The 15,192-nt window shown below is 30.2% G+C and overlaps 2 protein-coding genes across 5 annotated transcripts; one reads left to right on the forward strand and one right to left on the reverse strand.

The window, feature by feature from the left end:
- Positions 1-3,492: 3,492 nt before the first annotated feature.
- LOC108452155 (NDR1/HIN1-like protein 13) lies at positions 3,493-4,553 on the forward strand. Its single transcript, XM_017749911.2, has one exon. It carries the CDS (start codon positions 3,607-3,609, stop codon positions 4,387-4,389), a length of 783 nt encoding a protein of 260 aa, XP_017605400.1. The 5' UTR covers positions 3,493-3,606; the 3' UTR covers positions 4,390-4,553.
- A 3,912-nt stretch (positions 4,554-8,465) lies between these two features.
- On the reverse strand, positions 8,466-12,242 carry LOC108453110 (protein ETHYLENE INSENSITIVE 3). Of its 4 annotated transcripts, none has more exons than XM_017751038.2 (2): positions 11,724-12,242; positions 8,466-10,840 (listed from the first exon to the last, which is right to left on the reverse strand). In XM_017751038.2, exon 2 carries the CDS (start codon positions 10,725-10,727, stop codon positions 8,886-8,888), a length of 1,842 nt encoding a protein of 613 aa, XP_017606527.1. In that variant the 5' UTR covers positions 10,728-10,840; positions 11,724-12,242; the 3' UTR covers positions 8,466-8,885. The 4 variants fall into 4 exon arrangements, with proteins under 4 accessions (XP_017606527.1, XP_052883858.1, XP_052883859.1 ...); XM_053027898.1 differs by lacking the exon at positions 11,724-12,242 and adding an exon at positions 11,500-11,677; XM_053027899.1 differs by lacking the exon at positions 11,724-12,242 and adding an exon at positions 11,469-11,677.
- Between the last annotated feature and the right edge of the window lie 2,950 nt (positions 12,243-15,192).

Genomic DNA, 15,192 nt, shown 5'->3' on the forward strand with positions numbered 1-15,192 from the left:
TTTTATTAGTGTATGAGATGAATATAATGTTAAAACTATACACATTATAATTTCTATAGTTTTGGTTTCATTTTCTTCATCTTTCAACATCAAATATTCAGAATAGACAAACCTAACCAAGCATATAAGAAATATTCTCCAACTGCTCCATTTTTATTTTTATTTTTATTGTAATCCGGCATTTGATTTTTTTTTTTTTAACAAACTAAGGTTTTGAAGTCTTTTTTGGGTCTTTCCTAAAATAATTAAAAGGAAAAAGAAAAGAAAATTGGCAATGAGTGTTAGCAAAATAGTTTTAAAGTTTATTAATATATTAATTATAGTAGTATTGTACTTGTCTATAATTATTGGACAAAAATATTAATTGATATGGTAATTTAAAAGAAAATTTAAAACGGAATGTTGAGCTTAACCGATTAATTCGTTTTTTGAAGATAGCTTCCATCAAATTTAAATTTCATTCTCAGCATTTTAATATTCCTTTAATTTTTTTTTTTTACCAATCAAATCAAGGAATGTCCCTGATTATTTAATTAATCAGATAAACCACCTCCCGACGAGGTGAATATTTGCTCCAAATGTTTCTTCAATATTGGAAAAAAAGTAAAATAAAATAGTGGGTGTATAATTACTTGTAAGAAGATTTCAAACTTGTGTGCAATAAAAAATAGGGCAACTTGTCTAGTTTACCAAGGCATGGACATTGGACAACCACTACAATTCAAGTTATGCTTTTAAACGTCCCAACTATTTTAGAAATATTTGTAAATTACTGCTCCTAACCACTGAGGTTAAAGACCTCAACTAATCGTTAATTTAAATGTCAAATCCGCCCTTTCACGTGTGAAAAGGTGGGGGCAGTCTATGTGTGATGGGATACCTGCAATTTGGCTATGAACTTAAGCCATTTGTTGTCAAAAGAATAACACACTTTTTTGTTTCATTTGTTGGAACTATTAACTTTTATGAATAAAATGAAATTTTTAAATATGAATACTTGTTTTTTAAAAGAATGACTTAATTTTTTTTGAAAATTATCTAATTTAAAAATATTTGGCTTTTTAATAAAATAATAGTTTTAAAGAGCTAAGTTGTATAGAATAAATTAAAAGACACAAATACCCTATCATATTTATTCAATAAATTATAAAAATTTAAATCGATCAAAATTGTTTAAAAAAATCACAAAGTTATTTGACATTAAAGGTTGTGTGATAATGAATGTATATATATATATATGCAAAATTAACTATTAAAATATCTATTTTGTATCAATTACATTAATTAGGTTTACATCTAGTTGAAATAAAAACTTGAAAATTTCATATTATCAATTTCTGTTTTAAATTAATCTATCTTCAAAAAAAAAAATAGCGGCCCCACCTAAAATACATCACTCTTTCAAAAATATTAATGGTTAATCTTATTTAAAGTAAATATTTTTAAGTATAAAATTAGCTCTTTTAAAACGGATGTCATTTTCAATCATATTTCACTTTCTTAACATAATAATTCTATTCAATCTCTCTCACTACAACTAGCTTTTTAACTCTAAATATATTTAATGTCAACAATTAACGCCATAAAATTATTATTTTGCTATATATATTACAATTTGAAGGACAGATTATAACAATTTTCTAATATCAAATTATTTTATGTATTTTTTATTATGCATAGAAATTAATATTTTCAAAGTTTAAAGTTTTTCCTTTTTAGCATTAAATAAATTAAATTAAGACGTATCTATAATGTGAGTGAAAATATTAATATAATATTAAATACAAATTGATATAAAAATCAAACATAATTTTAATTCAAACCTACTAAATTCTTATATTTTTATTTTTCTATATTTACTATTATATTTGTCAAAATAAATAAAAATAAATACCTTCAAGACATTATTTAATATTTTTAACTAGATTAAAATCTAGTTGATCTGTGTCACAAACTCAACTCCTTAATATATATATATATATATTAAAATTTTATCACATGTGTATGCATGTAAAAATTACGTATTAAAAAACATACGTATGATTAAAAATAACATATAATAAACAATAAAATGTATAGTTTGAAAATAGTTAATAATAACATATTAAATGTGTACAATATTAAAATAAAACATTAGATTAAATTGTAAGTAAAATGAAATTTAAACAAATAAATATATTAAATTAAGAATGCTAAATTGATACATTTCTTTAAAATGGTGTTGTAATCAATTCTAAGTTGGTGTCGAGTTAATTTGTGTTATCAACTAAATCGACAACATAATTAAATATATACAATTGAAGGAGTTAATAAAATGTGCATAATAAAATTAAATTGTATTTAAAAATCAAAATAAAATTTTAGTTAAATGATCAACTTAAAGTTTTACTAATAAGATTAATTTGGAATCAAATCTCACCATTTTTATATTTTTATTGGTTTTTAAATTAAAAAATGAAATATCTTTAAATAATATATATTTTTAAATATAAAAAATATTTTTATAATTTCGGCAGGAGACTTAAAAGTTTTAATAAAAAGTATAGATTATAAACAAACAAATAAAGAATTATGTGACTAAAAAGAAAACATTATATTTATCCCTCCACGATGAGAAAGAAAATTAGAAAAGGGGTCCAGTGCCAACTGGCCCACGTTCAATTCTCCCACACGGAGAAAGAATGAAAAGCAGCAGATAAGAACCAGAAATGAAGTAACACGAACGCCCCCAATCCACCCACCTGATGATTAGATGAAAATCAGACGCTGTTTCTTGACTCCTTCGCCCTCTTAATTAGCAAAAGTTAGAACCCTTTTTTTTCCTTCTTTGACATCCAAGTCTGAACTGTACTCCATCTTTTACTATTTCTTCTACCGTCCCTTAATCCATTTCATAATATATACTTAGGTGACAAATCAAATTCCCCATTAATTTGGCTATTCTATTTGTAAACTCTTCAGACCCTTTCTGGTATTATCCCTGTATCTCCACTTCTCTATAGCCAGCCAGCAGCATTCAAGAACGAAAACAAAAGCTTGTTTTCATTTCTCTTTGATCTCTGAAGAAACCCATCTTCTTGTTTTTCTGATCAAAGGTTATTAGTTTTAGCTTTCTTTTCAGGTACGTAATATGCTCTTAAAACCTTACAGCCTTTCCTTTCCTTTTCTTGCATGCATGCATATATATCACTCTTTTAAGATCAATCTCTAGCTAGTTATTTAAAGACGTGTTTGGTTCGATGGAATACTCGTTTCATTACGAGCTGATTTAAAGCAATATTACCGTTTAGTTTGCGCCTTCGCGGAACGTTTAATGGGAAAAAAAACCATTGATTTGTTTGTTTCTTTTGTGGAAAGTACATTGATGAATGTAGATGAATATGAATCTTTTAAATAACATTACAGTCAATTACTCGCTTGATTAGGACAAGTGAATTTTGTTCCTCCTTTAATTAAATCCCTTATTTCCCCCCGAAACGCGTAAACGTTGGTGTTTAAATACGCGTATCCAAGCTTTTGGTTTCTCAGTCTCAGGCATTCAAAACACTTAACTGCCGCTCTCGCGATTTTTTCCTCTTGTAGTGAATCACTGAGTTAAACTGCACGATGACTGAACGAGTCCACCCCGGCGATTCTCCGCCCACCTCCGGCGAACACTCGGTACCAAAACCAGCAACTTCATCCCCCGAGAAACCTGCGCCACAACCTGGAACTTACGTCATCCAAATTCCCAAGGACCAAGTCTACCGCGTCCCTCCCCCAGAGAACGCACGCCGCTATGCGCATCTATCCAAACGGAAGCCTCGTCGGAGCACCTGTCGCAGCTGCTGTTGCTGCTTGTTGACTACCATCCTCGCTCTCCTCCTTGCCGCCGCCATTGCTGCCGCTGTGATTTACTTCGTTTTCAAGCCCGAGTCTCCAAATTACTCCATCGAGAGCGTTGCCATAAAGGGATTCAACTTGACGTCACCATCGCCGCTCTCTCCTGAATTCGACGTCACCGTCCGAGCACGCAATCCCAACGATAAAATCGGTATTTACTACGAGAAAGGCAGCTCCGTTAAAGTTTACTACGATGGCATTAACCTGTGCAACGGTGCGTTGCCGGCTTTTTTCCAGCCAACGAATAATGTAACGTTGTTCAAAACTGCTTTAAAGGGCTCTGGAATTGAACTAAACAACGCAGTGCTCAGGACTCTTTCGGACCAGCAAAACAAAGGAGCGGTGCCGTTTAGTTTGAAGCTGAGAGCGCCAGTTAAGATTAAAGTTGGGTCCATTAAGACGTGGAAGATTACCGTTAAGGTGACGTGTAAGATAACGGTGGATAAGTTAACGGCGGCGTCCAAGGTTGTGTCAAACGATTGTGATTACGGAGTAGATCTTTGGTGATGATTGGAGTACAGTTGGTACAGTTGGAGTGTTTGGTTGCAGGGATAGTGCGTCATGAATATAATATTTTCCTTGTTTTGTGATTTTTACATCATAGTAGTGGTGTACATGAACATGATACAGATTTTCAAAAATATTTTTATATGATACGCTTCATTTAATCATTTTACGGTATTTTATTAATTATTAATTAATTTCTATTAATATATTTCCTTTTAAGATTTAATTTTGTACAACAATTCCAAAATAAAATCCAAATCAATGTAAAAAAAAAAAGTACTCCCATCACAGTAGAATTGATGATTTTCATCCACAAGAAAATCCGATTCCAAGGCCGTTTGTAACTTGGACTAGTTCAAACTTCAAAGGATTTGAAATAATAGGTTTGTGTTAAATAAAATGCCATTTTTTTTCTAAACGATTTAAAATATATTTAGGGGTGGTTGATTAAATGCATTAAATCATTGACCCAATAGTTTTTCCCATATAAAAAAAAGTCGCAATTTAAAATATAAAATTTAAATTTATTAAAATTGTTTCATGAATTAATTAAATTTAAATTTCATTAATTCAGTAATCATTATATATAAGATAAAATGCTTTGGATTTGGAAATAGAATTACATTATATACACACAGAAGTATATATAAGATAAAGAATGGGTCGTGCATGCGGACCACTTCAAAAGATTTTCTATAATATGTTCCATGACTTAATATAATATTGAATTATTGGTATTTGAATTAGTTTTCACGTAAAATTTATAGTGTAATGGCAGGGAAAAAACAGAAAGAAGATTTCAAATAAAATGGAGGGTGAAATCATCTTCTAATATCTAACCCAATGTTGTTATGAATGAGTTAAAAACAAAAGCAGTGTAATTAGAGACTTTTTGAAAGTGCTGGACATTCATTCTTAACCTTGGCTGAAATCTGGATAAGAAAATGATTATTTGCCCAAATAGAGCTCCTCCCCGTCCCTACTCCGGCAACGGCAGAACCACCGTCACCTCCCAACAGTTTTAGACATGCTTGATTATATTAAAATGTAACTACTGAATTATTAAATATACTTCTATAAACACATTTGAATACAAAAGCATAACACTCCAAGAATCCTTTCAATATATAAAAAAAAAAAATTTGAGTAATTATTATTTTTTAGGCCAATTCAGTTAATTCAATTGGTATAAGCATTGTTTTTAATATAGGAGAACGTGGGTTTAGGTGCACTAAAATATATTATCTTCTGATTTATGGGTTGAGAGAAACTATAGATAATTTTAAAAATTGTGTAAAAAAGAACAAATATTATGACAACGATTGTTAAAATAATTATCATTTTGAGGTGTGATTTTCATGATTCATATTATATATGAACAATAGGAATGAATATATAGAAAGATAAAAAGCTTGAGGGTAAAATTGGCAATAATAATGAGGATATATGTGGCAATGCTGATAAATAGTTGAATTCTTAGTTGATATAATAATGTTGATGTCATGATGCAATCATATTGTAATAAATAAAATTCAAAATTGTTGTCTTTTGAATTTCAGTAGTCTTCTAAAAATTGTGAATTTCACATTCGTCTTGTGAAATTCAAAATTAGATGTCAACATACATGTAAATACAAGCTTATAAAAGGAAGCAACATGCTAAGAGTAACAAAACCTCGAAAGACCTATGAACCTAATAAAACATATCTAAATTATGTTCTGACCATGTCCCATAAGTTGCGTCAGATCAGGTTTAAAATATTTATAAATGATTACAGCAAAATCTAATAATAACAACAACAATAATAATAATACTCTCAAAAAATTATTAATGCCCATGAAAGTTACATTGAAATGCTTATTTGTTTCCATGTTTGTTTTCTCTTCGAATGGAATTTGGCACTTTGCAGACTCCGAACTTCGCTAATAAATTAATAATAAATGAGTAAATTATTAAAATAATCTTTCTTTTTTCTACTTTTTGTATCATGTTACATTTTACTTACTTATGTTTAAAATGTTATATTTTAGTCACTTATGATATTATTTTATTACGAAATGGTTACTTTACTGTTAAGATCTGTTACCCCCAAATGACAATCCGACGTGATAGTTAAACCATAATATCTACTGTTAAAATGTTATTGTTTTAGTCACTTACATTATCGGTTTGAGCATGTCTTTTTTGTCTGTTACACATATAGCAAAACATGAAAAGATGAATTACCTTTTTGTAAAATAAAAAAAAATATATCTGAACCCAAAATTCAGGTAAAGAACAAAAAACTCATTACTTATTGTAATTCATGCTTGGACCATCCATTGAATCGATGCTTTGTTCTTTCATTTTAAATAAAAAATCCAATCGATTGATAGAGCACTCACTTTCATTTCTACTGTTTTGATTCAACAAATATGACTATGAAAATTGATGATTTTTTCAATCAAAATGAAAACGAAAACTTAAAAAAAAAAAAAAGAGACCAAGATTTTTTTTTTTCAATTCAAGGATTAAATTGATACACTAGTTTTGATTATTTCAAAAAGCTAAATTAACATTTTTCCTTTAATTAATTTAGAAATTTCTATTAATTAAATTTATTTAATTAAAAATTTTAATTAATTTATCTAGCCAGATATCTACATTGGCATTTAAAATCCATTTTAAATGTCATGTTGAATTGTCAGGCCCGTGACAGATTCTACCATAGAGGCCAACGATAGATAATAACTCCCCTCGAACACAGCTTACAACTTTCATCGTACTGTGCTTTCCAAAGAGCAATTTTTCTCAAAATCTCAAAAGGTGCTGAATTAGAATCCCATTCTAACTAAAGGATTCTTGTAGTTTCGAAGAATCCTGCTACAGGAAAACCAAGAATGGAGGGGGATAAGGAGGTAACATATCTTAACAATAGAGTGAGTATTTCGAAATAAACCGATAACTTAAATAATTAAAATGTAAATTAAAACAAATAAAAACATCTATTTTAATAGTTTTACCCATAATAAATTTACAAATAAACTGCTGGCATTTTCTTTCGAAGGAAAAGCACATATTTCTCTTGTTGTTATGCTTTTTATCCTGTCTCTTGTCTTTTACAATTATTACATTTGGCAAATGGCCGCGACACCATGACAAAAGAATCAATCTGTTACAGATAAATTGTCTGAATAATTTCAGAAACTTTTAAATCTTATCATCAATGCACCAGAAAATGGCATTTCCATTTTCATTAACTTCCATTCTAATTTAAGAATAAAGTACAATAACTCAATACTAAAATAAAATTCGTTACTTTTTTCCTTGAATCATTTATAAAGCTGGTTTGAATTGTATTGTATGATCCATTATTTCCTGCAATTTATCTTTTTATCATATCAAAGCCGCCATATATCTCAAACTGAAAGAAATATTTTTGAAAGAGAAGTCTATAAGTGTATACCTTAGATTAAAAATTAAGTCTTTATACGTACATATATGTTTATCTCTAAGTTATATTGAAATGGAGCTGCCTGCTGGGTTGCTTCAGTTCCATTTCAAGCAAAATAGATTGAGAAGAATATAAATAAATTATAATAATTATTAAGTCAAATAACCCCCCCCCCCCATGTGACCTGGTCATGTATTTCCCTTGTATGCAAGGAAAGGACTAAAATCCAAAATATCAAAGGGGAGATGAATTTTGCAGATAAAAGCTCAACTGCAACATTTATAAAAATAAAAAATAAAACCCAACAATGAAAGCAACACCACACCAAAGTGCCATCAAGGTTTGAATCATTATCCTTTTGCTTGAAATCTTTTCTCTTTTCCATTTGGGTAAAATGAACTCTTTTTATTGTGTGGTTTTTGTTTTTCCTGAAATGGGGGCCATCGAAATGATAAGTTCCAAACTTTTGAACGAAGCCAAGAAAACAGCTGACCCTACCACCAAACCCACACACGTGGCACACAACCACAACAGTTCCATTTCCATCTTCCATGTACGAGAAGATCCTATTCAACTTAACCATGTTCTTTGCATTAACTGCTGTGGGTCTAAAGCTCACATAAGATGAACAAGGAGGACTGGATTGCATAAAAAGACAACCAGTTACCATTCAACACTAATCTGTCAACTATGTACCCATTACAGGACAAAAAACACTCAGATTCGTACAAAACATGACAATGGTTGAAACTGATAAAAAGTTCAAAGAAAGAGTGAAAATGGAAGGGGAGGAATGAAGAGGAAAAAAAACCCAGAGATAATACATATAAACTTATTTATGAGACAGTAATATTCTATGTAAATCAGTTGCAAGATTATGGGACTTTTTGTTTTTATTGAAAGCCCATATGAAGACCTGATAAAACTTGCCAACTTCTAACAACTACAAGCATGAAGAAAAATACAACCACCAAGTAAAAAAAAAAAAACACAAGGTTTTTAGCTAATGCATGTGTCGGCAGGCCTTAGTGGGGTTTACTACTTGTGACCTGACCTTTGTCACTCAAAACCAGATTGAAACATCCTGCTTTGGCATGGTATCTACCCCAACAGCTTGTAGATCTTCCTTGTAATCAAAAGAAGCCAGATCGAATGGAGAACCAAACATCAACTGGAAGCTGTTGTTATTGTGGTTGGCCTCGAACGGAGAATTCAAACCCTTAAAACGGTCAAATTGACCTTCCCCTTGCATAAACATCTGATGATTACGAGGCATGCTGGACTCCTCGAAGAAATTCCCCTCCATCGTGACTCCTTGATGACCATTGAAGAATTCATCTTGTTGAGGTTGGCTTTTCGACTGGAGGAGATTTTGACCTTCAGTACCTGGATTGTTACCGGGATTCATGTTTTTGTTGCCTTGAATGTTGTTATCATATATTGACATGAGCTCACTGATCATTTTCTGTCCATCTTCTGGAACTCCGAGTCCTGATAGTTCATAGGGTGTTGGAGCAGATGTAATAGATGGTGCAGCTCGCTTGGATGGTGCAAAAGGTTGAGGGAAAATGACTGGTTTCACTTCATTCACGTTAAAATTTGAACCGCCAAACTGCGCAGAAGAGTTTCTGAAAGGACAAGTTAATTGATGATTGTCCCTGGCAGTCCTGTCATGAAAACCCAGGCGAAGTTCACTATAAGGGCACTGGAGGAACTCACAAGTGTAGATCTTGTGTTCCATCATGTTTAAATCATCGGATGGCTTCCTCTTTCGCATGAAATCCAAATTATTGACAACTCCCTTAATAGGATACGATTGTTGTTGGACAGCCCTCATTGTATCCATGCTGAAATTAGATGTATTGAGATGCCCGGGTTTGAGCTCTTGTACATCAAAGTTTGGCTCATCTTCAGCCCCTTCAACATCATACTCATTGCAGTCATTTATAACAAAAGACCCACTTCCTCCACCTGAGGACAAAGGTGGGCAGGAATCAGGGTAAAGCTCTCGTGCTAAGGCCTCCTCCTGGTTAATGATAGCGAGCCAAGTTGCACTCTCCTTTGCTGTCATCTTGTCCTGCAAGCACTTAGACTGCCTTACAAGCTTGCGAATCTTGGCAATATCAGGAGACATATGCTTGATTACTGCCGTGAGAACACCCACTTTCCAAGCCTTCTTCAAGTCATGAGGTTTCTTATAAGGAGGAGGACCTTGATCTTTGGGCAATCCCAGTTGTGGCCACCATTCCTCGTTGCCAGTAGGCCACCATGGTGGGGGAACACCTTTCTCCAAAGGAAACCGCCTCTGAGGGGGATCACAATGTTGCATCAGTGCAGACAAAAGAGAACCAAGAGTTGTATCTTGGAGTTCTTGTAAGGTGTGTGGCGTTGGCCCGATGTTGTTACAGCCATCATTCTTGCCAGGAATCGAATTATCAACCTGGTACTTTGCAATAGCAGCAGGACCATTACGATCAAACCGGACTTTATCCTTCCACCATTCTCGGAGATTGTCAGATGCTCCAGTTACCGGCTTTCCCTTTTCCGGAATAATCCCGTAAACAAAACCTTGAGCCTTGCAAACTTCCATCATCTTCAACATGTACTTCAATATTCCATCCTGTGCCCTCGACATCTTCTTTCTCCTCGCCTGCTCTTGGGACTGACGCTGTTTTGCGATATCAATCCCCTCCTTGCCCTTATGCTGCTCTTTAAGCCGTTTGAGACGCATTTTGTCCCTCCACAACCTCCTCTCAAGTTCATCAACATCAACCTCTTCATCAGTATAATCATCCTCGACAGTGGCCTCTGCTTCAATCTGTGAGACTGCAACATCTTTTTCCCCAAGCGGAGCACTGAAGAAATCCATATCCCCACACATAGTCATCTCATCGAACATCATCATTATTCCAAGATCTGATCGGATTCCAAGATAAGTCTAAAACTTGAGGGAATCTCAGTATCAGCAACACCACCTTTCCTTCTAGAAATAACCCAATAACTAAGGCTTAAGTTAACCTGCATATAAAAACAAATTGGTTAACAAAAACCATGCTAGGACTGTAAATTTTCCCGGACAAAAAAGCAGCATTTAAAAGCTGAACTGACACAGACAGTCTAAACATAAATTCACTGACGAAAATGGCTGACAATTCAGATCAGCCAAAACCACAAAAGCATAAACAAAGATGCTCAGTTCCTAAAACCTATGTAATACATAGATTATTTTTAGTAGTCCACAACCTAAATTTCTGTAGAAAATAAGAAAATTAAACAGAACAAACTAGCCTACAAATAATATCAGCTGGTCAGGTGCATCCTTTGCGGTTATCATGACATAGAAGAGACAAAAATACAAAATCTGATTCATAAATCTTAAATTAAGGGACAATCAGATAAAAATCAGATCTCCAATAAGAAGGAAGAAAACATCTTAAAATGAAGAAGTAACTGAAAATATAGAACCCAACTCAAATTCATTGGATCTGATACAACCAGTTCCTCAATTTTATTAATCAATAATAATAACAAACACTGTCATAGAAAGCAGAAAATCCCAAAGAGACATGCAGAACTTCAATTTGTTCAATCAATAAGAACATAATTTAAAAAAGTGGCAGAACCCGAAAAACCAGACAATCAAAACCTTTGGTTTAAAAATTAAAGCTCAACTTTACCGACAAACAATGAAAACCCCAATCAGGGAAAAAAACACAACCAAAAAAATCAAACAACTCTATGAATCAATAATGAGCCCAAAATAGAAATCAAGACTTCAAGTTTAAAAATCAACAATAAAGAAAAGCCCGTATCAGAAAAGTAGTAGAAAACTTCATAGAAGGTACTAAGATCAAGTAAGACAAATAGAGACCCACTCAAAACCAAGTCCAAATAGACTTACCAGGAAGGAAAAAAAAACACACACCCAGATTTTGGCTTATTCCCCAAAGCTCAAAGAAGTTAATTTTGAAACTAAGGAAAAAAAAAAAAAAAGAAGAGAAGAAATGGATGGATAGAGAGGGGAAGAATGGGGAAGAAAGAAAAGGAATATTTATCCCTTGGAGTTCTGCAAGATGTAACTTTTTAGTACCCCAAAAGAGAGAATTATTGAAGAGAGGGGAAGAAGTGAAGGGCGAGAGTTGGGGGGGGTGGCTGCCTGTCTCCCTGTTAGGTGATTGTGAAAGCATAGATAGATGAAAAGAGAGAGAGAGAAAGTGGGATGAACTGTTGGGGATTTGTAAAAGCAAAAAAAAATTCAATAAAAAAGGGTGTAATAAAACCAAGGTATGGGGAAGTGAGACTTTGGATTAAATAGTAAAGGAAAATGGAAAGTAGAGGGAAAAAAAAGAGAGGGAAATAAATGAAGTTCGGGTCAGGTTAATCCCATCTGATTCTTGGGATAGACGGTTTTTTTTTTCCTTTTTCTTCCCTTAAATTTAATAATAAATTTCCGTGTGAATTAATTAATTAAGATAATTTGAGAGGCTGGCTGACCGTGTTTCTTTCAGCAATTATAGGAAATTCATTCATGAGTGTTTTAATATACGTTTTATAATTATTATGTAATAATATTTTATGAATTTAATAACTATTTTTAGATTTTATTAAAATTAATATTATATTAAATTTCTGGTACATGAAAATTTTATTACATTTATAAAACTAATATTAATTAATATTAATTAATTTTCATAAAGATCTTTAAAAATAATAATATCTTTTTCAAATGCATTACAAAATATTTTATATCTTATTACAGCATATCAACGAAATGAAAATTTTATATAACAAATATAGTTATAAAATTGATAAAAAAAAAGACAAATGAGGCTTTTACTAAAATGATAAAATCAAGTTATTGACTATCATAGTATTTTAAATTCAAATATTATCATATATATGTATTTTTAGATTTTATATGAAAATTTCAAAACAAAATATCATCACAATAATATTTGTTACTTTATACAAAGTTGAAACTCGATTAATAGGTGACACTAACTCAATTAAGCACTTAAAAATAGTATAGATAATAGTTTTGAAATTATTTATCAAATATATCATGGATAAATCAAAAACTATATAAATTTTGATTCAATGTGTAAATCGATACATGAAGTTTGGTTTAGTCTAATTATAGACATAAAACTTTAATTGCATAATTGTGGTTTAAATGTATATATAAAACTTTTATTTTGATTCATCTATATATATTAAAATAAATAAAACATCAATTTATATTAATATTAGATAGGTGTAACTATTTTTCAAAAACATGTAAGCTTAAAATTAAAGATTATGTATTCACATTTGATTAATTTATATGATTTTAAAATTTATCCTAAAAAATAAAATATGAATGAAATATTATTTAATGTTCAGTTGTATGGAATTTGCATTTAATCTCATGTAATATACCACAGTAGCACATTTGTATAATTATTAAATAGAGAATACTTCTTTTAATATTTTAAGTAAAAAAGTTTACTGAAAAAAAAAAGCCGACATATTTAAAAACAAAAATATACATAAAGAAGATTTTGGTGGTACTAAAAAATAAATAAATAAATAAATACAACTTTAGTTTTAATATTGACTAAAAAAGTCGAAATTTTGAAATTTTTAACATTATGAATTAGATTAGATTTTAAACTTGACCACATGTGAATTATACAAAGGTTTTAGTAGTTGATTATATTGTAATTATAATTGTGAACAAAACTGTAACTTAAAAAGGAGTAATAAATAGAAAAGAAAAAAACTTGCCCATTATTCTCTCCACTTTAGGAGGAAGAGGAATATTATATAAATTTTAAAATTAATAAACAGTTGTATGGAAGAAAGTAAGAAACATTAGTTTTTGTTCGTACTCAAACTTAAAATAAAATAATAGTAAAGAGAATAAAATGATTGGACTACAAACAAATTAACACATATTTTAATCAACAGTGTCATTTTATTTCATCGCTTGTATAAAAAAACTAATAGTCTTGTGGACTAGTATTTCGACACGTAAACCATATGCGATGCCTTTTAATCTATTATTTTTCATGCGCAAAACCAAGCCCAAGATGAATGCTAAGCCGATAAGATCCATTAACTAATCAATTAGACAAACAGAATTTCGATGCTTTCTTATTATTATTTTAGTATCGTTTCGGACCTACTTTTCGTGTTGGGTAATTTTTTCTTTTTTTTTTTGGATTAAATTGTTAAAACATTCAGCTTCAAGCACATTTAAAATTAAGTTTCCATATTTTCAATTTGATTTAAATTTTAATTTTAGTCATTGGTATAAAAATTCTTCTTATGATATTTTAAAATTAAAAAAATATCATTTAATAGTGATATTACAAAAATTAATATTTTAATTATTTAAATTTAATAGATAATTTTAATGGTATTAACATTTCTTAAAAATATGCTAATATTTTAATTAAAATAAAATGTTTAGAATAATTAATGACAATATAAAAATTATGCACTAAATTACGTCAAAAATTGAAGCACAGAGATTAAATTTTAAATTTTAGGTATAATATAATAATCAAAACTAAAATTTGACCATTATTATATAATCCAAGCAAGGAGGTATCAAATTTAGAATTTAATCCCTATAATTTTTAGTTTTAAAATTCAATTCCATTTGTTAATACCATTAAAATTATTCAATTAAACTGGCTAGTCGACATGTTGAATTAAAAAAAGTCGCTTTGCAATCATGTAAAATCATGTAATGAAAATGACATTGCAATAAACTTCAATTTAATAAATAATTTTAATTTCTTAAAATTACATTATTATTTTAATCAAAATAAAATATTTAAACCAATTAATGATGTTATAAAAGTTGAGTCCCAAATTATGTAAAAGTTAAAATATAAAGATTAAATCTTAAATTCCAACCTAAAATAAGTCCCACAAGTGAAAATAAACCATGAATATATAAATTAAAAACTGGAAATGGCAATGAAAGAAAAACCAAATGACTCAACAGGTGTCACAATAAGGAATAGGGTACAATTAGGTTAATTATTAATTATTTTTACGTTAAGTTGTAGAGTAAATATTTAAATATTAAAATATATTTCAAGTCTTTGATGTATTTTTGAAATTTAGTATTTGTGTTAATATTTTTAGAAATTTAGTCTTTTTATTTTTAAATTTAAATTTTAAAATTTAATTATTAACACTATTAATTTTTTATTAAATTCGTTAATGTAATGTTTTGAAATTTAAAAAAATAATACTCGCTAATAGTCATATAATAAAAAATTACGTTATAATAGACTTGAATTTAACAAATGATTTAAATAGTATTAATAACTCTTAAAAGTTAGATAAGCATTTTACTCGGACTAAAGTATTTG

The sequence above is a fragment of the Gossypium arboreum genome, chromosome 5, assembly GCF_025698485.1.
Source record: "Gossypium arboreum isolate Shixiya-1 chromosome 5, ASM2569848v2, whole genome shotgun sequence".
NCBI lineage: Eukaryota > Viridiplantae > Streptophyta > Magnoliopsida > Malvales > Malvaceae > Gossypium > Gossypium arboreum.

Excerpts from the sequence above, each read along its gene's own strand:
- LOC108453110 (XM_017751038.2), bottom strand. The coding sequence starts at position 10,727 with ATGATGATGTTCGATGAGATGACTATGTGTGGGGATATGGATTTCTTC.
- LOC108452155 (XM_017749911.2), top strand. The coding sequence starts at position 3,607 with ATGACTGAACGAGTCCACCCCGGCGATTCTCCGCCCACCTCCGGCGAA.